This window comes from Platalea leucorodia (genome assembly GCF_965183815.1).
Source record: "Platalea leucorodia genome assembly, chromosome: 5".
Lineage (NCBI taxonomy): Eukaryota > Metazoa > Chordata > Aves > Pelecaniformes > Threskiornithidae > Platalea > Platalea leucorodia.
In genome coordinates this window covers 52,769,242-52,797,057 of record NC_138827.1, presented here as the reverse complement: position 1 = coordinate 52,797,057, position 27,816 = coordinate 52,769,242, and the positions used below count along the sequence as shown (strand labels likewise).

At 40.3% G+C, this 27,816-nt stretch overlaps 1 protein-coding gene across 10 annotated transcripts in view; it reads left to right on the top strand.

The window, feature by feature from the left end:
* The window catches only part of RABGAP1L (RAB GTPase activating protein 1 like), a 266,858-nt gene that overhangs the window by 186,731 nt on the left and 52,311 nt on the right, over window positions 1–27,816 (top strand). For 8 of the 10 annotated variants that reach the window (XM_082312693.1, XM_082312699.1, XM_082312698.1 and 5 more), the window contains 2 exons: window positions 4,598–4,804; window positions 12,461–12,589. In XM_082312693.1, coding sequence (XP_082168819.1) covers window positions 4,598–4,804; window positions 12,461–12,589 — 336 coding nt within the window. Of the gene's footprint in view, window positions 1–4,597; window positions 4,805–12,460; window positions 12,590–26,531; window positions 26,627–27,816 lie in introns of those variants that run through there. The other 2 variants (XM_082312703.1, XM_082312695.1) reach the window with 2 other exon arrangements.

The following is a 27,816-nucleotide window of genomic DNA, read 5'->3' as shown; positions in this document are numbered from 1 at the left end:
GATGTAAACTTCACTAAACCCAGATTACACAGTTGTGATTAGATGTGAAGAACAGAAAGGACAAAGTAATTTCTGATAAGGTAAGAGGTGAAGCTCTTATTGTGAGCATGATGTAATTTGTATGGATTTTCAGAGTTGTTCTAGTGCAGAATTTGTTTTATCCTTTTATAGGAATAAACTTGACAGAGAACTTTGTTCTTCCAGTTTTAGGTTCTATTTATCTTTTCAAAGTCAGTAATCTTTGCCACTAAAATGTTAAAGGCAATTCAGTTCCTTTTTTTTTTTCTTTAACAGTTGACATAGAAAAGAGAGATTCTGTCATACATTGGCATTGATCAATTAGCAATTCATATAGCAATTATGAAAATGTTTAGTTTATCTCAGCACTGACCTTTCAGTACTCTGCCCCATTATCGTAAAAATTTGATATTCTTGTCAACACAAAGCGCAGGATAGGAGGCAAGACTCGCGGTGCTTTTGCAGGAAGGACTGGGGCAGAGGGAGGAGATGGAAGAGGCTGGGCTGCTCGCACAGGGAGAATGTGGGCAGGCAGAGGAAGCAGAGAGGGAGAAAGAAATCTATAGTGCAAGGTGGGCAGGTTGCCAGTTTTTACAGCAAGTTGTCATGCCTTGTTAAACATGCAAGTGAGAACACTGTTATCTGGGAACTAAACCAGTATGAACACCTAAAACTAGCACATTTGTGTTCAGGCTTTGTGCACTCTTGGCAAAATATTAAAGATATAAGCTGCAATAGTCATAATGGCGCATACTTTTTTCCCCATAGAAAACAGTACAAGAAGCACAAAGCTTCCACTTTAACCGTCATAAAATGATAAATAGAAACCCATCATTTTTCTTGGAATCCCATGAGCCTTTCCGAAATATTTTCTCAGTTCTTATATACATACGTATACACATATATATATATTTATGTCCTGTAGTGTTGCTTATGTTCTTCTAATTTGGTATATTTTAAAGCACAGATATTTATAAAAGATTCCGCATCAAGATCCATGGTGTCTTGCTACAGCATTCAGAAAACAGATTAATTTCAAGTCATATTCTATATGGTTTTATTTGCTTAGAGAATATTTTGCCATTAGCCACTTCTTCTGAGCTCAGTGTATGTCTGAGCAGATCTTAACTGCATCAGTACCACGTGAGCAAACAGACATTTCATGAATTGGAAGGCCAGAAACAGAATTTAACTGTACTTGAAGACCAGATAGTCTCTGACATGGATATCAAAGCACGAGGAATACGTGTTTACTCTGTGACATTCTACTTGGTGTGCAAGTTACTGCCTTTTGGGCCGTTTTTAGTTTTTAAGTGGATTTCAGTTAGGCCCTTCTGAAGAATGCAGGACAGTAATCTAATGGCATGGATAAGAGTAATGAAGTCTATATGAAGGAAAAATCACAATTCCTGGTCAGACGTGGATAAAAACAAGATGTAGTGTTCGATGAGGATGTAGAAGTATTTAAGAATGGTAGGGAGTGTAAAAAGTCTCAAGCTGCAAGTCTGAATGCCGGTTCGCTGTTATGCTGTGTGAAAGGAGTTCCTGAAAAACAGAGCATTGGATTTCAGCTGATAATTAAGGGTTTTTTTGTCAAGCCTTGGAATTTTTTAGGTTTGAGAGACCTCTTTTTAAACAAGAAATCTAGGTCTGATGTGAAAATTGTAATGATGGTAGTAGACCACATCTCTTGGGAAGCTAATCCTGTAGTTAATTTTCCTCATTCCTAAAAATTTGCACCTTATTTCTAACCTGAATTCATCTGGTTTTAGCCTCTAACTATGGGATCCTATTATAACTTTCTAGAATTAAAGACTTTATTTAATAATCACTTCATTCCATTTTTCAGAAGCTCAGGCCTTACCCAAAATGAACCAAACCTGAATTTCTATAAGGATGAGAGTTAGCTATCAGTTTATTAAAGTCTGACTTATGCAAGAAATAATTTAAGGCTCTTTACATAGACAGTGCTCTGAATTATCTGTCCTCTTGCCTGTTTTGTCCACAAGTCACCAGTGACTCTGCCCATTCATCTCTATGCTTCTAGTCAGTTCTGTAACTTGCTTCCCAATACACACGGTATAATGCTCTCATTTCTTCCTTTTCAATGTTTTGAGCAATGATTTCATTCGCAGGTGGAAGATAGGACCTAGTGTTTCTAGACTGTCACGTTTACCAGTGTGTGTTTAAATTAGATGTAAACACTTTAAAAATTCAGAAAAAAAAATGAAGAGCTACTTCCTTTCCTTTAAACCCTTTCACCCTACAAACATGCAGTCTGGTAAGCTGAAAATTCAACCTGTGATAGATAACTGATCGGTATTGTGGTGTTTACCTATACACTTAATAACAAACTAGATAATGAACAAGGATCTCTGGAACTGCATGCTGAGGGAGTTTGGACAGTATAGGAGAGTTCCCATCACAATCTTCACTATAATCTTAAACTGGAATGAAATGTGTGTTAATTATGGTTTCTTTTTTCTTAAGAGAGTTGTGCATAGCTTCTCTTGAAAAGGACCTCAGTAAATATCCCTAATCTCAACCTAGACAGAATTGCTGTAGCCTCCATCTCCTCAGAATCCTGCTCTGTGGACTAGTCCATATGGAAGATTTTAATCTGCAAAATAGCGTTTCACAACCCGAGATACTTAAATCAGCTTTCAGAAGACCACCTGTATTAAACACCTTATTCAGTATTGCACAAAATTTGCAGGTGCTTTAGTTGACTTAAATCCGGTATCACCAGAGGTTAAATCGTTGAGGCCTCATTGTCATCATCTGTCATCTTTGACCTATGACTTCTGCTGGTTCTGCTTTAACCATCTTCCCACCTGCTTCATGTGTCACCATGAGCCAAGGTGACCTGTGTGGATGGGGCTATTTTTGGTAATAATGTCCTTTTAAAAAAAAAAATTATCATCCAAGAAAATTTAGTGGTATTTGAAAGGAGTCCAGTATGGGTGGTATATCAGACTGAAGGCAATTAATTTGTTTTTCTAATTTTCTCTGCTTTTTGTGATACTTATCTAGGCTTGTTCATGGTAAATTAAAATTATTCTCATATTTTAACTACTCATAAACATGTTCATTATTTCAATTCAGCGACCCCATGCTACAGATTTTTACTTAGCATTAATATTTTAACTAAATACTTTCAGTGTTTTTTCTTGACATGTTAGACATTTGCAGAAGTGTTTGCAATTAATGTGTTTTAGATCCATAGAGCTCCTCACAATATTTTAAGTTACCATCTTTCTGTATGTTAGATATGTATGGAATATTACTGTCTGCTCCAATTGGAAATGTGTATTGTTCTGTTACATAGCCTATTTTATAATTAGGCAATTCAAAAATGAAGCAGCGTAAAAACATGCTTTCTAAAACACAGACCTATGAAATGAAATAATACCTGCTTGGCTGCCTTTACCCAGGTGGCAGAGGCACCTGGCCCGTTCCCTGCATAAGAGTGATGCGAGGCAATTTAAGGTGTGACGTCATAGCATTTTCCTTACAAATGTGCAGTTAATTTCTAGAATCAATTCCAATGCATGTGCTGACATCATTCCCTCCCTGCCCGTCGTCTCCAGATTTAGAAATGCCTCCTGAGAACACAGTGCTGGAAATTATCATTATTTAAATTATTTAATTCAATCCTGCACAAGCTGGGTGAGGATGGGCTACGGCTTCTCAGCCTCTCGGAAGCTGCCTGCTGCTCTCTCCTCTCCAGCAGTCCATCACCATGTCCTTTCCCCTCTTCCATTCATCACCCAGAAGGGATGAGCGTCTCCTGCCCTGCCTGCCCGTCTCCGGGTTGCACTGAGTCTGTATTTGCATTATTCAGAAGCAGATCGAATACAAGTCATTATATCGGCTGGCAGGCCAGTTTCTTCCTAACCATCAAATGTTAGAGGATGCAGTTCAGATACCGTAAGCCTGGGATTCGACAGCAAAAACCCTCACGGCTGAATTGATTTAAGGTGGATGGGGAGGGGGAGCTCAGCTGTCCAGCCGCTCACTATTGGCTTCTTATTACGGCATTCTCCCCCGAGACGCTCCCTGCATGCTCATTCACCCCCTCCTTCTCCTCCCAGCCCCCTCCTTGCCTACCCCTTCATTACGGATTCACAGCGAGAGGCAGCAGCGGCAGCCGCCACGCTTGTCACGAATCAGAGATTGCAATGAGCTCATCCTTTTCTCTTTGCAGCTTCAGAACTGCCCTGGCTCTATTGCTCTTACTGCTGCTGCTGTCTGCTGGCACACACATGCACAGACACTGAGCCCTGAAAGCTCTCCATTGCTTTTCTCCCATCCGATCTTTCCTGCACTCATTTTCTGCCGTTTTCCTGCTTTTTAGGTACATTTTTAGATCCATGTTTTCTCTGGTTTGTTTTTCAAATCTACTTTGGACTCTGGCTGAGCCAGCACGGTGGATCATATTTTTCCTTGATTCTTAGCAAAGATGGTTTTCTGTTTCTGAGAGACCGACGGGCGTTGCTGTAGGCGGCCATCCGAGCCCGTTTCAAAGATCTGAGGCTGGCTCTCCTAATCTTGCACTTTTTGAAATTACGGTTCAAAGCCTGTTCTTCTCACTCTGGATACTTACTACTTACTGCTCATGGAAGAAGGGGTACCTTGCAAAACCCCAGCTGCCAAGCTCACACCGCCTGTCAAAAAGTCCCAGGACATGCATGACGAGAGAAGCAAGCTGGTGAATGAGTATGCATGTCGGGTGCTGGAACTTCTGGGAATGGGGCATCGCCTATTTGTGCCTCGGCTGCTTGCGGTGAGATCACATTTTCTTGAAATTAATTCATTGTGAATTTCCCACCTTCCCTCCCAAACCTGCCCCCCCCCCACCCCCGGACTCTTGACACTGAATGGAGGCATAACAGGTCTCTTATTTTTTCCTCTTGGCTTCTCATAATGCATCTCCTAAGCACTGAGTCTTTCTTTTTCACGGTAGCTCAGGAGGGCTGGGTGCTAGTCCTGCTAATGGGGATCGGTGCCACTCCTTAACTAGCTTGAAGGGTTCACAACCGGGGCTGTGTTGTAAAAGAAATCTTTCCTAAAGCCATGAATGCTTTTGTTCTCAGTCCTGTAATGATTCCAAATAAGCAGCATGACCTGTCTGCTTCTAGATACTGATGGAAAGTGCGTTAATGCTCAGCATTTCACATTTTATACTTGTGACAGCAAAGGTTAGTTTTAAGCATTCACAGAAATTCAAGCTATATTTTTGGTTTTCTACTGTTTCTGTGTTTGGTTTTGAAAAGGCAGTTGACACTATGTAAAAAAGTTTAAAATACATGTGTAGAATTATCTGGGAAATAAATTGTTAAAGGTGGTTTTATCCATCATAGTAAATGACGTCTGTGTGTGAAATGGCCTGAAATTGGTGTGGCATGTTAGAGTACAGAGTAGTACGCTTTTATCATTTCTAGTGCTGTACAAAGCAGACTCAAAACCACAAAATAGTGGTGAATCCAGAAGTCAGTACCTAGTCCTAGCCGGGTCTGCTCTGGGGTACCATAACTAAACCTAACTGCAGCTCAGAGGTACAATTGGTCGATGGCCTTGTACACCAGAATGTCATTTTTATGTGATGCATGTGAAGACAGTTCTTTACTGATCCCATCCCATTTTCTAGTGGGATGGTGCCTTTCCTTTATCTCCATACCCTGTGCAGTCCTATACTGTAGTTACATATAGTGACCTGTCTTGCATTTGCGTTGTGCTACTGAAACCTGTCTCCGTGTTCTGCAGTACACTCACATAAGTGAATGTGCTCTGCGTATTACAGAATGTTCAATGTAAAAAAAAAAAAAAGGTGGGTGGTTGAACCAGTGTGTACCTGCGCTGCAAGATGTTAGAGAAAAATAAAAAAAAATCACAAACTCTCTGATTGCTAGTAAAGTGCAGATGAATTTGGATACCTACAGTCACTTGTAGAATTGAGTGTAGTGGCTAATAACACATGGCTGAATCTGTTGTATGTGTAAGCGTTATTCCAGGTTACTTCCAAGTGTACCTAAACACTCATCCATCCCATCCTGCTGATGGTCTCTTGGGCAAGGACTGCCAAATCATTCTGAATTGTTTTGTGATGAGCTCTAAGGAAAGCAGGGACAAAACGACTAAGCTCTTTTTCACTTGACTTAATCAGGCTTTGTATCTGGCCCTCCAGATGGAGAATACCAGGAAATTTAGCATACTTCATCACCCAGGCAGCTTAGCTTTGCTGAATGACATAATATTGTTTATTAAAAAAGAAAAAAAGGAGGGGGGGAGGCAAAACAATCCAAATAATGCTTGTGTTATTAGAGAGTCTTGACTTGTGGAGTCAATGTGATTTCCTGACAGGTTTTATTAGCTAATATACCTCTTCTGACATATATCCCTTTTGACATATACCCCTTCCATAGAGGAGGAGAGACGGTGATTCTGGTAATTTTTTAAAAATGAGAAAATGAGAAATCTCTGAGGACCAAGAATTTGTACTTTAATTGGAACTGAAGATACTTCAAAACCTCAGTGTTTCATAAAATTAAGAACTAGATTCTTTTTTATGTGCATAAGCTTCTCCCTTTGCTGTGGTTTTGGGAATAAATGCCTAGGATGGGCAGAACACATGCCATTGTAGTGTTATGTGAGAAATATAGTCTATAACCTTTATGCTAGCCTTACAAAAATTCAGATCACCTACTCACTGCATCAGCTAACTGCGATGATGGGCAAGTGAAACAGCACTAATTCTGTGTGCGTTTATCCCCTTTGGGATGGCTATGGGTGGATGAAGCTAGTAAATTTTGTGTTTGTGCTTATCCACATTCATCAGTATTTTATGTGGCAGAATTAACACTGCCTTTGTAAGTCTGGAGCTACATACAAACACAGTGGTGAAATTTTGAGCAGAGGGATACTACTGGGTGTACACAAGATTATTGCCGTATTTATGGATGCCAACTCATTGCGCACAAAACGAAAGCTATTTTTTTTCCATAATGCTTTTGTACCAAACAGTGTTTTACAGAAAGCACAGATTTTATTGAGGAAAAAATGTGTTTGACAGTATAGCTTTCACAGTAAAGAAATGGATATAAGCGGTGCCGGTAAAAGGAGTCTTTTGATGTATTCTGCTAGAAGTGCCTGCCAGCGTAACTGTAGCAGTGTAGCTTTACCCATCAAACTTTCCCAGGCCTGGATCCCAAGTTTATCCACCCTTGTGCTCCTTGGCAGCCCAGAAGGTCAACTTTGTCCTCCTGGAGTCATCGAACAGGTGTCAGGTCTGTGGCTCGTGTTTAAGGGCAGCACAGTGCACAGTCGTGCAACATGCAGCATTGCGGTCTTGTTGCTACCAGTGGAAGGGGAACTATCAAGTTAGAAAAAATAGCTCACATACCTTGATTTTACATTGCGTGTCTTCTTAAAAGAACTTAAAACCACATCTGTGTGTGTTATAGATTAAATATTATGTTCTGAAAAATTAGTGTGAGGATACTTGTAAACATTTTTAATTTACCAATGCAAATTAAATAGTGGAGTAGAGTATGGCCAGTTCTTTTCAGCCTTTAACTTGGTCTTGTTCCTGACATACGCTCATTACAGTGTAAAAAATGCAGTTTATGCTCACTGGCATTCTATAGAAATTCTAAATATATGTACTGTATACACAGAATTCTATAGAAATTTGTCATTTTTATCTGTTTGTATGAAAGAGGAAGAATTAAATTAAGGAAGTGTAGTGTGGTTGATCCAAAATTTCTTCTGCTGTATTAGTTCCCAGGTGGGAATAGGAGTTGTAGTTGATATAGTCAGTAATAAATGAGACTGCAGAATAATTGAAGACAGAGAAATTAAATTAAAAAAAAAGCCAAGGCTTTGTCCTTTGTCTTAATCACATTTCCCTAAATATTTTGGGGAAAGTAGTAGTAACATTATTTATGTGGAAAAAAAAATAATCACAATTAACATCATTTAAGTCTCTCAAATTCCATTCCTGTTTTTTGAACAGTTGCAGTTTTCCAGAACTTTACCTTTAGATTTGAAAGCTTCCCAAGTACTTCTGGGAAGGAGCTTTCCCTTAGTTTCAACTAATCCATATAAGATAATTTTATGAATATATTGAAATACTTAAGCAATGTGGGAAGGACATTCGATGGCATATTTAGTCAAACCCTAAAATGCAAGCTGAGACTTTTGGTCATAGTTCTCAGTTTCCTCTTTTGCCTGGTTTTAAAAATATATTTTAACCAAAAATAGGATTATTTGAAAATTATATCTAGAATAATGAAAAATGCCCTGAAGTCCCCGACTGCACAAAACTGCAATGCATCTGCCAAACTTCAATTATTGGCTCATTAAACTTACAGATGCTTTAGTGAAATAAGTTGTTGATGAGTTCCCAAGCTGAGTGACGCAAACCAATGAATTTACAAATCTCTGCCTGTCAGACAGCTGCCAAAAGGTTCCTGAGATGTCTTTATGATTTATTGATTAAAATCACAAAATGTCAGGAAGTGTGAATCTTAGGATGCCAACATTGCTATTTAAAAAAATGTTTTATACTGCACTCTAGTTTTATGTTGCTTCCTAACCTGAAGAGGTTAGTTTGCAGAAAATACACAAAGTACACAACCTGCTTAATGTCGCTCTCAAATTGTTACTTTGACTTCTTGTGATTTTAATAGTGAAACTAATTTATTGATCAATAGATTATTTTAATGAAATTTAAATATTCAGCAAAGTAGAAAGAGGTGAATGGTGTAGGCTCTACCACTCATTTTATCAAATTATACAATGTGATGGTTTATAATTTTTCATAACTATGATCTTAGCAAACTGTCACATAAGTTCTTATTTCCATGATTCAGCATTATTCTCATGGGATTTTCATTGACTAAAGATTTTTCAGGGTTGAGACCTCAAAATTCTCAATAGTTACAATTTTATGAAAGTAATTTGTTTGGGGGCTTTTGAAATATTATAGCAACAGTGATTCAAGCAGAAGCATAAGAGAATTAAATCTGACTTTAAATGTTTTACATGTAATTGCTGTTTTTCTGACATATTTGCCTCTGTCTTTTTTTGTATTTATTTTTAAATGAAGTGCTATGGACATAACTGGTAGGTGCATCTGCTTCTCTAAAGGTTGGCAGGGTAATTTAATTGTTGATTATTACATTTTTTTTAGGGTTTTTTCTCCTCTGATTTCTAAAATAAATTCCAAAACACTCAGTGCATTATGTTAATTTAAGAAAAATAAATTAAATACAAAATTAAAATAAAAATGTCTAGGCAGAACCTCTAGGAAGAACACTTGCTTAAAATTAGGGTAGCTCAGCTCCTAATAAAATGCTAAAACTTTGGCAAAAAGTGTGTTTGGTGTTTGTTTTGTGCTGGGAGCAACTGTCCAGAAGTCTTAATTGAAAACACCCTCCCACTCTGTTGGAAGCATGTACCAGTCAGCCTGTCTTGGAGATTACCCCGTCTTTCAGCACAGCAGTATCTGAGCACCTTCCGTGTAAAACCAGGAACAGCAGCAAAATGGGTTTTACAGGTTGGCTGGTGTCCCTTTGCACCTGGGGTCAGAGTTGTGTTCATGGCCGGGTTTCAGAGGAGGACGGGAAGGGCCGCCACAACGTGAGGAAGAGGAGGGGACTGGAAATGCAGAAAAGCTTGTCTCCAAAGAAGGCAAACTTGCAATATAATAGGGAAATCTGTTTGAATTGTATAGTGTTCACAGCTGTCAGCATCACTGAGAGGGAAGGAGAGAAATCCCTTTCAAGTAAGCTGGTTATCAAACCATTTACTGCTTTTTGATCAACATTACCCAGCTGAACTTTGCCCAGAACCAGCTTGGTTGCCAGCGCGGGCTTTGGCAGCGATGCTGCGTGCTGCCTGTGTGCCAGGCTGCTCCCACCAGGCTCTACAACTTGCAGGTAATCTTAAATAGAGCCCATCATGGATACGAAATGGTGATCTAGTCTCAAGTGTGGCAAAAGCCTATCTAACCTCCGTAAAACTCGTCCAGAAGAAATATGATGTTAGGAAGAGGAAACGGATGTGTTGGCCATAGCTGCATTCATGAGTGGGTCTGATTCATTAGATACCCAACTGCACCAGCTTTCTGTCAACACTACATCGGTCTTGTCTGATTGAGTCTCAGCCAAAGAGTCCTCCTGCCAATTTTTTTGTGGACAGAATCAGATGTGATAGTTTGTAAAGCTGAATGTTTCTCATCAGCATCCTGAAGGCAGCTTTTCTTGTGTCCCTGCAGTGATGACCCAGCAGCCTCCTTGGCTGTGAAGGAAAAGAGGATCAAATAGATCTTGAGAGAACTCTGAGGATTTTGATGACAGAAAGTTGTCTGCCTTAAAAATGCTGCAGTCATGGGGAAATGGATCCGCTGAAGCTACTCCAGTTGTATTTGGAGTTTTCTCGCTATTTCCTTGTGATTAACGTAGCAAAAACTAGTATGGAGTGCCCATTAGGGTATACAGTATAATAATCTCCAAAAATAGATAGGGTGATAGGCAAACATGCACAATCTAGACTTTGTCGTTATAGGCTCTTGATGGAGGAAATCAAAGGGCGTATTGCTATGCCCATTCCCCCAGTGAGACTGAGCACAGAGCAGTGATGGTTATCAGCGTTTGGGTGGCACACCTCTGATGTCAGCTCATGCTCTCCACTATCAAAGATACTGGATAACCGTGAACATACCCCCTTAACTTCTGTTGCTGTTCCGAGTTTGGTGCATGATTTAAAATCCCTTCAAAAACCCTTCTCCCTTCCCCCCACCACATAAAAGTTGGGGTAAATTGCTATTTTTGATAGACCCTCTCGGTAGGGTGCTGTAGCATTTTTGGCAGAAATATGGAATATGTCAATCTAGGTTTGAGTATTACTGTTATGTGCTTCCAATATCTGCAATACCATATTCAAGTTCAGTTTGCTTTGGGAAACAATATTTTTGTACTTTTAAGAAGGGCTTTTACATAGTAGATTCAATTAATTTCATGTAAATGAACTAGTGATGCTAGTTTGTAGGGTGTGTAGGGAGGATTTGTAAATAAAAGTAAAATTTTTCTCTGCTTTGTAGTGAGAATTATTTTTATTTATTTAAAACAAATTTAACACCCAAGAGAAATGATGATACCATCAAGGCTCACCTCTTGCATGTCAAAGGCTGCACAGTTTCTCCCAGTTCTCCCTGTGTAGAGCCAAATCTCTTGTGTTTGGCTGAAGTGTGTTTCTGGAAAGACGTTGGCTGAAATTGGAGACAGCAAAGGATTTTGAGTGGATGACAATATAGTTAAGAATCAAACTCTGAAACTATGTGTATGTAATAGACCTACTGCGTATATAAAGGCAAAAAATTACAAAGGGTGTTACTCATGAGAAAGCGGAGGATGCACACATGAAAATGTTGGCTGTGGTCCTTGAGCAATTAATTCAGCAATTAACCTTAATGAAGGGTACCTGTGCTGCTCCTGAGGTATTTGTAGTAATAATACTGCAGTACACAGCGCCGGTCTCCATGATACTAGTCTGTACGTTGACACGTTTTTGTTCACTCTTTCTGGGTTAAAGATCTTGAAATTCACATTTTTGAGATGACGTCCTAAATGTCTTGACTGGACACACCGTTTCTGTGAACCTTTTAAAGGAACTATCCCAAGGCTTGGTATTTCATATCTGTTAAATCTCTTGGTGTACTTCTTAGTATATCTGAAGATGAATACATTTGTCCCCGTGAATCATATCACTCCATTAGTAGCAGAACTGGATTAATGTTGAATGTTTAACATTTTCTGACCTGTTAGGCTTGATACCACACTGAGAGTCACTGTGTTATGAGAGATATAGAAATAAGCATGTAAAACATTTTCTGGCACAGTGTTCTTTGAGAAATTGTGTCACAGACTTCTGCACATTGACTTGCTGATGCCTCTTATGAGTCATATGCATTTCTGCTTCTGCTGTTCATGTCTGCAACCATGTATATCTATATATACATTGTCTTTTTTAGGGCAGCATTATGAGAATCAGCAATGGTCTAATGCACAAGCTTTCTAGAAAATATTATAAATTCTCCTAGGTTTTTGTTGTTTGCTTGGTTGGTTTTTTTCTCCTCACTGAGTGACATCTTGACAGGCTGAGCCAGAATCCCTTTCTTACCCTGCAGGTATAGAAGGATAAAATACATTAATGCGTTACAGTCCTCTGATTGTGCTGCTCTGCCTGGGATTCGTTGGATATGCTTTAGCCTCCTTTTTGTTTTATGAGGTAGGGGTTAGAGAGCTGATTTCAAGGAGGATGTTTTTGAGCTAATGTGAATATTGGTGGTTTGGAATACATTCAGTAAATGACAAATCCAGTAAAAGAGCGTGACTCCATGTTCTCAGTGTTTACTGTAGTTCCTTGTGTTTAATTGCAGACCTCAAAAGAGGACCTTCTACAAGCTGATTTTGAAGGAGCTTTAAAATTCTTCAGGGTTCAGTTGCCCAAGAGGTACAGAGCTGAAGAGAACGCCAGAAGACTGATGGAACAAGCTTGCAACATTAAGGTAAGGATGGTCTTCATTTCTTCTCATTCACCCGGGGTTTTTACAGGAAAAGTAAGGTGCAAGGTTAAGAATGGCAGTAGCGTGTGGAAAGTAAAGTAATGAAATCATTAGTTTATTGCTTTTTATATATGCTTGTAGATTTATACACACACACGCATGCACACTTTTAATATTTAAAGGAAGTAAAGCCCTGAGCTTTTCTCTCTTTGCTTCGGTACAAGCTAATAATTGAAACAGAAGACTGATGCATGATCAAACAAGCTGAATTATCAGAACTCGCTGTTTCATTAGTTGATTTATAAACAGTGATTACACTAAACCAATTAAACGAATGTGTGATAATCATGCAATCAAAAGTCAGATATTCTTTGTTTTGCCCAGAAGCTATGTATTTGCTGAGTGTTGCTGTATAATACTGTCCTGGTTTCAGCTGGGATAGAGTTAATTTTTTTCCTAGTAGCTGGTATAGTGCTGTGGTTTGGATTTAGGATGAGAATAATGTTGACAACACACTGATGTTTTAGTTGTTGCTGAGCTGTGCTTACACTAAGTCAAGGACTTTTCAGCTTCTCATACTGCCGTGCCAGCGAGGAGGCTGGGGGTGCCCAAGAAGCTGGGAGGGGACACAGCCAGGACAGCTGACCCAAACTGGCCAAAGGCATATTCCATACCACATGGCGTCATGCTGAACAAAAACTGGGGGGAGTTGGCAGGGGGTGCGCTAAGGGGAGCTGGCTGAGTATTGGTTAGTGGGTGGTGAGCAACTGCATCGTGCATCGCTTGTTTTGTGTATTCTTTTATCATTATTATTATTTTCCCTTTCTTTTCTGTCCTATTAAATTGTCTTTATCTCAACCCACAAGTTCTACTTTTTTTCCAATTCTCTCCCCCATCCCACTGGGGGGGAGTGAGTGAACAGCTATCCAAGACCATGCTGTCAAAAGGTAGGCTTCTTTGAGCGTCTGGAGCACAAGTATTGGGCTTGTAATGAATGATGGCAAATTAGAGGAGCCTGACTGTAAGTTTTTGAGGATGGAAATCTTCTGTTAAAAATGTCCACAGAGGTTCATAAAGCTGTCATTTGAAAGGTCTGCTATTTTTGCTGTGATTTTTTTTGTTGGAATATGTATAGCTATGGATGGACTTAACACTTGATCTTGAAAAAAACTGCTTTTATTATTTCTCAGAGTGGGAGCACTGAAAATGTGTGTTTGGTGTGGCCCAATAATGGGCTGAGAACATCTCATCGGAAGGAATGCTCCTCTAACACTCCGCCTTTTTTCTCTCTCTCTCAATATATTTATTTATCTACTTTTGTGCTGCTTAATTTCATAGTTTACTAAGCAAGGGATTTTTCCATACTGGTTGAAACTCTGATGTTGTGAAAGAGTGGGGCTTGCTGTACTAATATTTATTCCAGCCAGAAAGAAGAAGATCTGTGCAAAGATTTTATTAAAATTGAAGTTGAGATTTGAGCTCTCCTACCGAAAGAGAGTATTTGGGAGTAAAAGACTACAGTTTGACATTTAGGGTTTAGTCCTTTGCTCAGTTCTTGAAAGTGAGTAATTTAAGGACTTACCAAGTACAATAAAATTATCTTTATGTTGTTTACTCAGTGTGTATTTTTCTGATGAGAGGTTAAAATAGAAATCCTTGTGGTACGTTTTGGAAGAGACATTTGTCAATTTTCTTAGGCCTACCTTTCTCATTTTCCTATGTAATATATTGTGTGCCACATGATGATATTTTTCATTAATTTTTCGATTTGTATTGGGTATGTATGTATGTATATGATGTGCTTTGTTGGGAAAGTATTTTGCAATGCGTCTAAGGCACAGTGCATAAGGTTTAGTGCATAGTGCCTCGTATGGGTTCAGCACATGGGGCCTTTCAAAAGCAGAGTATAAAATTCTGAACCGTTGGTCGATGAGAATGGGAAGGCGGCTGAAGGATTTGACAGTGAATCCACTGCCTGTGCAGGATTTCGCATGTTCTGGATTCTGGCCCGTAAGAGAAAAGCACAGATGAGTACAGCAGACACGGAGTCAAGGCGCTCGCCTGTGTGTTACAGAAGTACACAAGGACTAGTAGGAATTATTGGAATGGAGGGAGAATTCAGGGCTGAGACCTGGGGTTATCAGGGGTGGGAAAATTAGAAGATTTAAGTTACCTTCTGCTGTGTTAGTAACACCGCACCCTTGTAAGGAGTATAGCTGGGAGTTGGGTTCTGCTGACTCACTGGGCATGTGACTCATTCCTCATTCAGGTATAAGACATAGGAGGGGATCTAAACTGTGTTGTGAACAGTCTTTTGATAGTTAAGCTAGGAACAACTAAGCCCATGGAGAGAAGTGTTCTGAAACTCGGGCCTTTTAGTTAAGGTTCTTGTCAGGATTAGTGGCATAGTCAGGAGAGTTAATCTAAATAGGGAAAACTCTGAACCTAAGGTGGTGTATTTAAAACAGTGAAATTGTGAAAGACTTCAAGAACTCAATGTGAGGAAACACAGTGCAGGATCTTACTGGAGGGGAGGATGGTAATTACTTTAAATTAATCTGTTTTCGCTCACTTACACTCCGGTCATAGATGCCGCTCATACTGATAGCCATGTGCTCACCAACACCAAGGCCTCTGCCTGGCCAGGATCACTTGTGTGTGGTCAGGATGAGGGACAGTGGCTGTAAAGTCCTCACTATGTCTCTTAGGTTCCTCTTGATTAATGACAATAAACTGGCTTTTAGGCAAAGTTTTTGTACTCTTTAGGAGCCAAACAGTTCTCATGGTGTGATGTTTCCCTCAGAAGCTTGCTTGCTTCAGGCTGTCACTGCTGTCCTTTGTTTCCTCATTGCAGGTGGGTTTGTGGCTTCCAGCCTGTTTTCCTGGTGGCAGAGGTGACGTGCTGTAGCTTTGCTGAGGGTCTCCAACTGGCTGGTCATCTCTAGTACGGCCTCACCAGAGTGCCAGCCTTCTGATCTAGATGTAGCAAGGCATTTCTCATTGTTTGGCAGTTTGACTGCTGTCACTCATGTCCTTCCTCATCAATACATGCCGTTCTCGTAACCCGTTCTCTGTATTGTTTCTTCCAGTGCTTTTCCATGCAGGCACTTCCATTCATACTTTTTTCAGACTGATCTCAGTATTTCTGTTACGCATCCCTACTGAGTGATTATGTGATGCATTGACTCTGTTAACTCGATGTCCCACATTAAATTAAAACACACAAGGGATGAACTGACTTCACATTCACAGTTTGTATTTATTTGGATCAACTTTTCTCACTTTTGCCAACTGGAATGTCCTTAGAGAGCCAAATCAGAATCACAGGAACGTGACCTCTGACTGGAGATGGTACATAAACTATTTGATAGGCGGAAAAGAAAATCAGCTCATAATGAAGGTGACCGGGAGTAATCAACATGATTTTATGAAGGCTTAGCCAACCTGATAGCCTTCAGTGATGAGATGACTGCCTTGGTGGATGAAGGGAGAGCTGAGGATGTCGTTTATCTCAAGCACAGGAAGTATAGACACTGTCTTCCATAACATCCTTCTAGGCAAACTGATGAAGTATGGACTAGATAAGTGGACAGTGAGGTGGACTGAAATCTGGCTGAAATGCTAGGTTCAGAGGGTTGTGATCAGCAGCAGGATGTCTGGTTGGAGGCTGGTCATTAGTGTTGTACCTCAGAGACTGGTACTGTGACCAGTAGTGCTCAGTGTCTTCATTAATGACCTGAACGATGGAGCAGAGAGCACCTTCAGCAAATTTGCAAATGACACAAAGCTGGGAGGAGTGGCTGATAGACTGGATGGGTGTACTGCCATCCAGAGGGACCTCGACAGGCTGGAGAAACAGGCCGGCAGGAATCTCCAGAAGTTCAACAAAGGGAAGTGGAAGGTCCTGCACCTGGGAGGAGCAACCCTATACACCAGTACCTGCTGGGCGCCAGCTGGCTGGAAAGCAGCTTGGTAGAAAAGGACGTGGGGGTCCTGGTGGACACCAAGTCGAACATGAGCCAACAGTGAGCCCTTGCTGCAAAGAAGGCCAGTGGTATCCTGGGCTGCATTGGGAGGAGTGTTGCCAGCAGGTCAGGGAAGTGATCCTGCTCTACTCAGCACTGGTGAGACTCATCTGGAGTACTATGTCCGGGCCTGGTCTTCCCACGAAAGGAGAGACATAGCTGCAATGGTGAGAGTCTGGCGAAGAGCCATGAAGATGATTAAGGGACTGGGAGCATCTCTCCTGTGAGGAAAGGCTGAGAGAGCTGGGGCTGTTCAGCCTGGAGAAGAGAAGGCTTGAGGGGGTGTTATCAATGTAGATAAATACCTGGTGGGAGGAACTAAAGAATAGGGAGCCAGGCTTTTCTCAGTGGTGTCCAGTGAACAGCCAAGAGGCAGTGAGCACAAAATGAAATAAAAGAATTTATTTATTTAAAAGCTATTTGTTTATTTATTAACTTCAGGGGTGATCAGACACAGGAACAGGTTGCCCAAGGAGGCTGTGGAGTCTCCATCTGTGGAGATACTCAAAACGCAACTGGCCCTGAGCAACCTGCTGTAGGTAACCCTGCTTCGAGGGGGTAGTTTAGACAAGGTGTTCTCCAGAGGTCCCTTCCAACCTCAACTATTCCATGATTCTGTAATTAGATATTATAATCGTGGTATTTATTTACAAACAGGAGCTAATAATTACAGGAGTTGACATGCTCAAATAGGAAATGATAGTCTTGATAATCATCACTAGAAGAGGTCCCAGGGAATACAGAGGTTATATGAAGAGTAGTTGTCTGTTTTGTTGAATGCAGCAAGACTTGTTTGGTTCAAAAAAAACCCAAATAAGACCCTTAAACATGTTTTCTTCTGCTGTATGAATGAGGCACTGTGTGTCTTTCAACTGCTTTTCTCTTCTGTATTAGTATTTGTAGACTAAACACCAGATGCTTTTAGAGTAAGTATCACACAGTAAGTGCCAGGGAGTATTTTCTTTAGGTTTCTAAGCTAATTACTGAGGCATAGAAACGTGAAAACAGAATCATGGTGTGGCCAGGTTTCCTAGTCTGGCTGCATCTTTTCCAGTGTTTCTTTTTATTTTGTTCCTGTATTACTGCAAAACAAAACAGGAGTTTAACATGTAATAATAATCCAGCTCTCCTTGCTTCTTTTTTTTAACTTGAGCTCTAGCTGACATAGTTCTAGAGAAGGCAAATAAAAAAATACTTGGTGTTTTTTCTCCTTAGTTTCACAACTTTTAAGTTTAACTCATGCGTTCAGGACCTAACCCTTGGATTTTGAAGGTGCTGCATTGGAAATAGTTTTATCATCCTGTTTTTAAGACAAAAAGAATTAGCATCAATCTCTCCCTTAAGAACAGCTCTGCAAATACAAAGGAAAAAGCTCCTATTAATTGAAATTGTATATAAAATGTGGCAGAGAATGTCTCATTCAGTTAAGGACTATCCGTGGTGATAACTCACCAGACAGGTCTGAATTTCAATCATTTACCAGTAGGAAAATCACTGTGAACAAAGTGAGTGGAATTAGAAATATTATTAGCATTTCCAGCAATTGATTGTTGGGTAGTATTCCATGATTTAGGAATGTTTTGAACTACTTGATGCTATGAAATAATATGGCCTTTGTTTTTGTCATATGCATCTTACCTGCATATATGCAAAGTTAGGGTCCCGTTAGTACCTGGCTGATGGATTATAGCCAACCTTTGCAGAGTACAAGGTATATTCAGATGGAAGAGACTGAATCTATGAAGACGTCTGCTGAGACTCTTAGGACAGATGGAGCCCAATATTGCAAATTTCCCAGCTCAGGAACAGTCAAACAGCGGAGAAAGACATTAATTCTCCAAGCAGGGTGTCAGATGCTAATTTAAGGGTTAATGGAATTTAATAAAAGATTAAAATTTAGAGTTGATAAATGGGGGATTGTCCTCCTTTGTTTCCTGTTAGTTTTCTAATCTATAATGACCATACCTTTTAATTTTGCGATGGCCTTTACAGAGGGAGGGGCATGTTTCTCCTAGAGTAGTCAGTAACAATTATGGTTGTAAAAATGAGTTCACGAATGATAATTTTCTACCTGACCAGAGCAGGCTGCATATTATGTCTCTAGAATAAGGAATTATCCTAATTTCCTACTTGGTAGAATGATTACCAATGCTTTTTGTATTTATGTTTTTGAGGGGTGTGTGTACTTTTTTTCCTAATTTTTCTCTCTTTACAAGGCATTTCAGAGGTTTTTCTATGTGTCTGGAAGCCCAATTTGATAAATGAATGAATGAAGAAAGAGCCTATTCTAGATTAATCAAGGTTAACCTTAATGATGCTATTTTATTAAAACAACTAACACATTCTGCATACTCGCTAATCTGCCTCAGTTGCCTTTTGCATCTTGTAATGCAGTTTCTCTTGTAGAGATCTGCGTATGTCCTAAAGAAATTGTAACGTCCTTTGATTTTAATATAGGAAGCTTGTCACCTCTATTCTTACACCCAGCTTCAGTCAGTTGAGTTGTAGAATGGGAGAAAGTAAGTCTCATTGGGAGATTTTCTCCATATGAAAATTCTCTGGTTTGGCAGTTTTCAGGTGAATTCAGGGAGTTGTGCCTGTTTCTCTGTGACTGTCCTGTGACATTTGGAAATTGAGCAGAGCTGACATTCAAAGTGTGTTACACTGCAGATCTAGAAATGCCATGAAGTTGAGTGTAGCAGACAGGTAGGTGGAGAGATACTGGGAAGTTAACTGTGGGTTTTCACCCCTTGTGCCCAGGAAAGGTGAGGGGAACACATGGGATGGGCTACATAGGAACTGAGTAAAGGAACCTGCAGGGAAGATTTTTCTGTTTATGGGGCAGCATCTGTAATGATATCTTCTTTTACATGGCTCAGGGATTACAGTGACTCCTTTTCTCATTTTCCATCATCATCAGTGGCAGGAAGGACCTGGTATATTGAAGTTCTAAGAGAAGCTTCTTCCTAACCATGTAAATCTCTCTCCTCTTTGAAGGAAATAAGGTTCCCCGGCAGACCCAGCAGCATTACAGGGTTGCTGCTCTCAGCACCTTAGGAGAGAGGAGCAAATAGCCTTGCGAAAAAATTGTGCCTTTTTCAATGCAAAGCAAACATACACATTTTTGTCACCTGTCACTGTACTGACAAGGTTACTGATCCCTCCTGGGTGCACCCACAGTTGTGACTTGCACCAAGACCCTTGTATGGCTTATGGAGAATAGCTATACTAGCAGAGTTGAAAAGAAAAGGCTAAGGTAGCAGGAGCTGTACTAAGTTTTTTCTCATTTCAGAGTTGTTCTTTGTATAGTTCTAAACCAGATTTACTTTAATAATGTTGCTATTTAAATATTTTGAATTCAAACCAGTGTTTGGAAGCTCACACCTCACTGGTATGGATGAATTACTTTATTCACACCTCTGTTGCTGTTTTATCTGGAAGCAATTTTTTGCAGGCATGGTTTAACAGGGAATTATATATTGATTTATGTGAGTTTCAATGGAAAGGAGTAAAAATAGCTCACTTGCTCTCTCCTCTCTAGTGCATTCTCTCTCTTTGTGTTTATATGTATATATGTGTATTTATCTAGATAGTCGGGGTTTTTTGCTATTGTGAGAGGTGGTAAGACAACACAAATGCCACAGAAAAGCAAAGGAGATAACTGCAGAAAGGCCCTGAAACTGCACAAGCCTTTTATTCCTTTGGTTCTACCAGTGATGTATCTAATTAATCTTCCAATATAAAGGACAGGAAAAAAATTGCTCATTTATCAACTTCTCAAGGAAAGGCCAAACGAAATTGAAAAGAATTGTGTTTAGATCTATAGAAAACCCTGCTGTGCCTGTATGTGATTTCTTACTAAAAGCCAATGATCAATTCTACTTACTATGGCCGCGCTGTTATCTCCGAAGTACAGGATCCTATTGTTGTTGTAAGGAGGGTCAGGTTTTTTAATGCCTGCTCTGTTTTCAGCTTCAGCTTCCTTCTTTCTGCTTGGCTTTGTGGTGTAGTACAGCGCAATGAACTGGCACCTGAAAATCAGATTAAAGTGCCTACAGTGGAATTGGATGTTTAATATTATTGTCATCTTGGTAATAAGTGTTAACAACGTAGAAAGTGTCATGCATTTAAAACATCAGCTTCAGCCATGAAATACTTATTTATATGAACCCTGCATATCTGGCTCTCCAGTGAGCAGACATGTTGCCTGGTAGTGAGGTTATATTTTCATGGCATTTAAGCATTGGTAAAACCGTTCAGTTGTTTTGGTTTTGATTTGGTGGTTTGTTTTTTTTTTTTCACTTGCTCGGAGTTGGCATTGTAAATGAAATCAGGTATATTGTTAACTTTTATCAACAGGGAAGGAATATGATTTTATTAATAATTAAATATAATCACATTTTAAACCATCTAAAGTAGCTTTGCGACCTGACTGAGTACAAATATTTTGGTGTCCTTGTAATAGTCATTTGTTGGCATGTGTGCTTGTATTTCCATGAGTAATGGCATCAACAAGAATGGTGTTGAAGGTAAGGATCTTTAAAGAACTATAAAAGTTTGAGGTGGAAAAGTGGATAGAAATATTCATTGTCTGTATCCTCAGCAACTGTATCACAAAATATAGCATGATGAGATTTGCCCTAAGTCTGATCTGAATCTGAATTCTCTCAGTGCCAGGAGGCACACAAGGCGCGAACATTGTTCTTCCACTTCGATCGGTCTGCGGCTGCGTGCTCTGGAGTCCCAAGGGCCACAGCGCAGTCTTCTGTTGGTTTTTTCCTCAAGACATGACCGATCCAGTTCCATCTCCTCCTCCTCACTTCATTACTGATTTTCTCCATCTCCGCCATTTCGGTTTTTTTTTTGAAAGTTGATGCTCGTCGTTTCTGCAACTTTTTATTTTTTTTTTTTTCCGGGAGGAGGTAGTTGGCCTTCTGCCCAGCCCCCATGACTTGGAGGATTTGCCCTAAGTATCAGCAGTTTAATTCAGTAAGGTGAGGGTGACATCTGAAAACTGTTCCGTGGTCCAGCAGGCCACCTAAACTTGTTTTGTTCAGCTCTGTGCTGTCAGGAATCGTGGCTTTCCAGGATGACAGATGTTTTCCTGTTCAGAATATAAGAAAGCAAGCATATTCGGAAGGTCTTTTGGCTTAAGCTTCTTGAATCTGGCTCTTTCCTCCTGGATGAATAACAGCTCCTTTCCATCCTTGATTCTGAAAATAGTACAGAGAGCCATAGATGAAGGTGGCAGGGAGTCGCACTGTTTGACAGTTCTGTCTTCTGCCATCTTTGCAACGATTTGTCTAAAATAACTCAGCTCTGTGAGTAAGAAGAAGTGAACGTTTTTCCTAAGCTGAATTGGACACATTTGAATCCCAGATGCAGGTTGTCTGGAGGATTGACTAACCTCCTATAAGGTGACACATTAAAATGTTCTATAAAACGTTTTCTGCCACCAGTGGTCTGTATGTCAAGCAGTAGCAGAGTGTCTAGAGTTACTATTGCCAGCATAATAGTCATCATCTTAGTTGTTCTTTAGAAGAGAAGGTCTAAACTCTCTCTTTCTTTGAAGGAAACAAACCCAGTAACTTGTAACTGATTTTTCTGAGGGATGCCTTGAGTTTGAATATGGAGAAAGACTGTGATGATGGTGCCCGGCAGGTTTGCAGTACCTCTTGTTCACAGTAAGATGCTTTTCTTTTTGAAGACGCTTCTGTGGTGCAAAAGAGGCTGTAGAGGAAAAATAAATATATCTCAGCATCAGCACTTATGACCATCATGAAAAGCAAAACACCGCAGGCTTTCACGTTTTGTGGAAAAAGACATGTGTAGCTAAAAGTATAGATACAGAAAAAAAGTATCTATGCAGAAAAGTATAGATACAGAAATCAACAAAACTGTTCAGGCTTAAGATGGAGAAATCTTCCTGGAGGTGAAAATTCATCTGTGCTTCTCTTGGACCTCTTTCGAGCAGTCAGGTCTGAGGAAACAGGTAGCATCTCAGCAGTTAAGTAGCATAGTGGTAATTCAGAGGAAATCTATTTCTTCACATACAAAAGACCCTGGGGCCAAGATGCTGCGACTCTTGCTAGCTGACATCTTTGAGTCGCCTGTGACAACTTTTTTTCAATTGTAGGACCCTGAAGAATATTATGTCTTTATTTTTTTAGAACTCAATTTCTGTGACCAAAGAAACTCTGTATTCCCCCCTCTGAAGAGTGGGGGAAGAAGCTCTGTTGCCTACTGGAAGTTCAGAGCCGACAAAGAGAATTATCTTTTATTTCTGTACCTAGAAATCTTAGAATACTTGCGTTTGGAAAAGATTACATTTGGGCAAAAAATTTTCAAGTTGCCTTGTGTCTTATTAACATCACCCTTTCTATTAATATCGGCCTTTCTGATATGTGTCTTTCTCAGGAATGCTGTGGTTATTTTTTCTGCAGATGTTACAGAATTTAAAGCTTAAGTTACTGGAAACACGACATGACTATGTTACAGAAAGCTCAGGTAATCCAGAGCCAGTGGCTATTGCATGCAGTGGCTTGGGGAAAAAAACAGTGATTCATTCTCAGTGTAGTGCAGAGAACAGTTGTGACCAGACATTTGTTTCATCTCATTTGTTTTTTGACAAATGAAATGAGGTGACAAATTCTGAAGCACCATGCTATATGGAGACCTAAAGCTAAACTTTTACAAATAATTGGGGGAAAAAAAAAAGGCAAAGGCTAACAATGTTGCCTTCTCCCCCACCCCCGAGCTTTTGCAAATAAACAAAGAAGAGACATTGGGTACAGTGTCTTTGTGCATTTTTGCTGGTGTTTGATTTCTCAGGCACCTGCAGTTGAATTTCTCTGCTTTGAAAATAAGCGAACAAACAAAACTAAGTATAGAAAGATGGCTGTATGCATTTTATAAATGCAGAGCTCTGCAGTGACATTAGCTTTTAGAACTAAAGTCCCTATTAATAACTTTCCATTACAAACCCCAGGTATTATTTTTGCCATTATTGATACTGTTCAAAGTTAAATTCAGTGAGTGATTACTTGACTGTTGTCTAAGCAATATGTAGCTACAAAAGTAGAAGTTTAGCTGGGTGCTTCCTACGGGCAACGTTCACATGTTTAGGATCTCCTTATCGCTTCACTTCAGGAGTCTCTGGTTTCCTGCAGTTAATTGCTTTTATTTTTGCCATATTATTGCCTTGTTTCTCTTGTGTAAGTAAGTAGTGTAGTAAACATAGGGTTAAAGTCTTTATTTTTTTTCTTTTGTTTGTGTTTGGGCGTAAATAAATTACATCAGGCTGGTGAACAGCAGTGAAGAGCTGCATGCCAGAGGCTTTGGAGAGTCCAGTGAAAGTGCTATATAGAAATGTCCTAATATATTTATCTCCATTTGTAGAGGTGTTTCATTTTATTTAAGAATGACAATGTGCCAGTTTACTGTTTCACAGATTTTTAAGTAGTCCTGTGATGTTTGACTGTTTTGTATTGATCACCTCTGAAATAATTCCTTTGTAAATGATGATTTTTCATGCAATACTGTGAACACCTGGGCACAGAAGTGCCAGCCCATTGCCACATCAGCCAGCCTCTATCTAAAGAAGTTCATTACTGTTACACTCATTGCTCTTTCAGATGTGCACCCACAGCCCTGCAGGTGTACCGATGGGTTGTGGAAGCCATGGGGGGGATGACAGGTTCCTTCTCCTCTTTGCTCACGCTTCCCCATGTTCGTTATCTCTGCAACAAAAATTAAAACTATAGGAAAAAGTTAAAAAGCATTATTGTGGGTCTGTTCACTAGGAAGCCTTGACCATGTATCTCATTTTTCTATTGAATTGTTGAAGCAGCAGATGAAGATCGAGTCGTTGTTATGTTATATTATCTTATCTGTTTATTATTCTTTCAACTTCCTTTGCTTACTAATGAAATTTCGTTGACAATAATTCTTAACCAAAATTTGATTCTGCAAGTGAAGTTAGTCAACGGCCATGAAAAAAACAGAAAAACTCATCTCTGAGTAATTAATCAGCATAATAAATAATCTCTTAAATCTGGAAGCATAGGCACAAATTCAGTGTGCATGCACAGCTCGGGCCCAAAGACGGCATGTCACGTTGAGTCACCCAGTTACTGTGACAACAGAGCTGGAAACTGTTCAGCTTCAGCAGACCTCCAGCCCAGCTGCATGTGCGCATTGCACCAGCCCGGAGGGGGTCCTCAGCACTCCTTTCCCAAATGAGAAATACAGGTGTGCTTTCACTAACGTAAATATGCTGTGGCTGACATAGCTTGGAGAGGCTTAGAGGTTAAGGCTTTGACCTCCAAAAAAAAAAAAAATTAAACTATAGCTAAAGTTCTTAGCAGAGTCGAGTGATTGTCTGAACAGTTCTTTTTTAATCTCAGAAATCCTTTTGTTAGCCCGTGGCTTAGAGCACAAGATCAATGACCTTATCGTACATCCTCATGAGGAACAATTTCATGGCGGTCTGAGTAAGCCACCTGATTGTGCCACCTGGGATGCTCCGTCTTTACACAGTAGGGAATATTGATTATATTTCAGCTAGTCAAGAGCAGTGGAAGAAATTGGAAATGGATCAGGGCTTTGATCCCTAACTGCCTAATCAGAATACTTTGTTCTGCTTGCTCCCACGTTCCCGCTTTCCCCGAAGGTAGCCTGTTGCGAGCTGCTGTATTCAATAATGCCTGCGCCTTCTGATAAACTATTTTCCCCACTTTGGGCTCTTTTCTTTTCCCACTGTCAATGACACATGAAAAATTTATTGTCAAGCTGTTAGCTTTGATGACTTTGCAATCTACTTCACCTGTCAGAAATGAGAAAAAAAAATTTCATCACCATGTCACCACTGCATTACTTTCAAATTTTAAATATTCCTGAAAACAGTAAGTGCGATTTATTTCTTTGTGAGGTAGAAATGAAAGGGGGTTCTCACACTGAAAGGAGCTGCAACTTGGTGCCTGCAGAATATAGATCCCAACACACATTCTTCATTACAGTAGCTCGTTCGGACCATCATCCTCACATAGGCCTGTACAGACACAAATCCTGTTGCTTTTGAAGCAGCAGGAAGCGCAGAGGCAAATTTGGCCATCATTTCTCTTGTAATACAAAGTGAAATTTAGGTTTGTGTTGTAATAAATTTCCTCCAAGAGTACTTAATTTGTTTTTTCCTTTTCTAAGCACAGCTTGAAGCAGGGTGCGTTCCTTTCTGAGGAGGAAGGACATGGGGTAAGAAAGCAGCATCTTGCTTGGGACAGTTTGTGTTTCCAAGCAGGGCATTTTGACGAAGGGTTCTTGCAAAGGTGGTGACTCTCCAGCCCAGGAGGATCTGTTTTTGCAACATGTTTTTTTTACTCTGCCCTGAGATGTGCCAGAGCCATTTCTTCCAGCTGATGTGATGAACCCAAGCACTTCAGGACTTGACAAAAATGCTCCTGGTCAGGGCCGGGGGAAGTGGCCCCGTGAAGGTGTGAAGGAGAAGGAGGCACTGCCTGGACTTGGTAACCCTTGAAAACCCCCTCCTCTTGCTCTCCGACAGCAGAGGACCTCCTAGCCTGAAGTGAAGGGGTTCATCACAGGCACAGCACTAATTGCTGAGGTGAATTGGGAGGAGGGGTGGCTGTGGGCCGTGCCAGCATTGTGTTCTGCTTGCTCTCATCAGTCTGTCTCCATCAGGCAGCTTCTCCTCCGGAAGCAGGCTGAGGCCCTAATGGCTGAAGCAAGCAGGAAACGAGCTGCACATTTGTAGATCCAGCGCTGGGCTGGGAGCTCACACAGGGGCTTGTGGGGAACCCTGGCTCCCCTGGGAACAGCAGAGAGTCCCTCTTTACTTTCCTTCCATCTTTCTTTATTGTAACGTCCACAAAATGTCAGTAACAATAATGTCTTGTAGAAGGACTTTTTCACAAGCAGTGTTTACAGGCTACCTGTTTAAACAAGGGAACTATTTACCTATATGCCTTGCAGATTTTTCAACCTTTGATCCATCATACAGGTATGTTATACAAGATTATGTACTGTCATGGGAATTTGGGGGCAGGAGGAGAGGTGGAAAAAACTGAGAAATGTTTTCGAGTCCCTGATGTAAGGGATTTCACACGTCCTTACTCAACGATGAGGGCATGTGTAGAACAAGCACCTGTCATAAGGTTACATGCATCTGGGTTTCATATTTGTTTCCTTTTTGTTGCTTTTGTGATATAAAGTTAATTGTAAGGAGTAGCAAGAGAATAAAGACGTCTGTGCTCTGGGAGGCTTCTCGGAAAAAACAGTAATGATGGCTTTTAACTTTTTAATGTGCCTTACACTACGCTAATGGACCTAAACCAGCATTTTATTCTGAAGGCAAATTTGTTGACATCAGAAAAGGAAACTTGGCTGCTACAGGAGTGTAAAGAACATAGAGCAGACCGTAATGTAGGAAGGCACTGAGCTTTTATTTTTGTGACCTTGTCCAAATAGGAAGTAATTACAATATAATTCAATTCTGAAAGTCTGGACACCATGACAGTTGACAGAGAGTGACATTTTAAGAGAAATAAGCATGTGTTTTAATAAATCTTCCCTTTCCAACTCCTAAGCATTGTTGATGCTATTTGCTCTTCCCGCTTCTCCTTCTTTTCCGCTCTTAATACATGATCAGAACACAAGATTCAGGCTTGTCTGTACCTTCACTTACTAAATCTCTTCTCCCTGGTAATTTCCAGTACTTACAACCTCTCCTGGCTCTACTTCTGCGCTCGGTTCGTGTCACGGCTGAGCAGCCGCTCCATCTGTCTGTCCTGTGAAGGGAAGGAAGCGCTTCTGTGCTCATCCCTCTGTAACTTCCCTTTCTGACCTGTGCTGCTGGTACTGGCGGTACCAGAGCGAGGGAGCCTGCAGCCCCGTCTGTATTACACTGAACCTTAGCCTGGCATATACTAGTTAGCCAGCTTCAACAGGTGATGCACACAGCTGCTAGCCTTGTAAGCAATACCGCTTCCCCATGAAGTGGGGCTAAGCACTGGAAAATATGTAGTATTGTGTAATAGTTAACCTTTTAAATAAAATCCTGTGTGGTGGAGAGCGATGTGAGCCAGTTGCTGTGTGCCTGGTAACCAGTATATTTGTATTAATATAGCAGTATTTTTTAATCTCCTTGGGGAGATTAAATCCTGGGATGCACATCTGCAAGGATTCACTCAG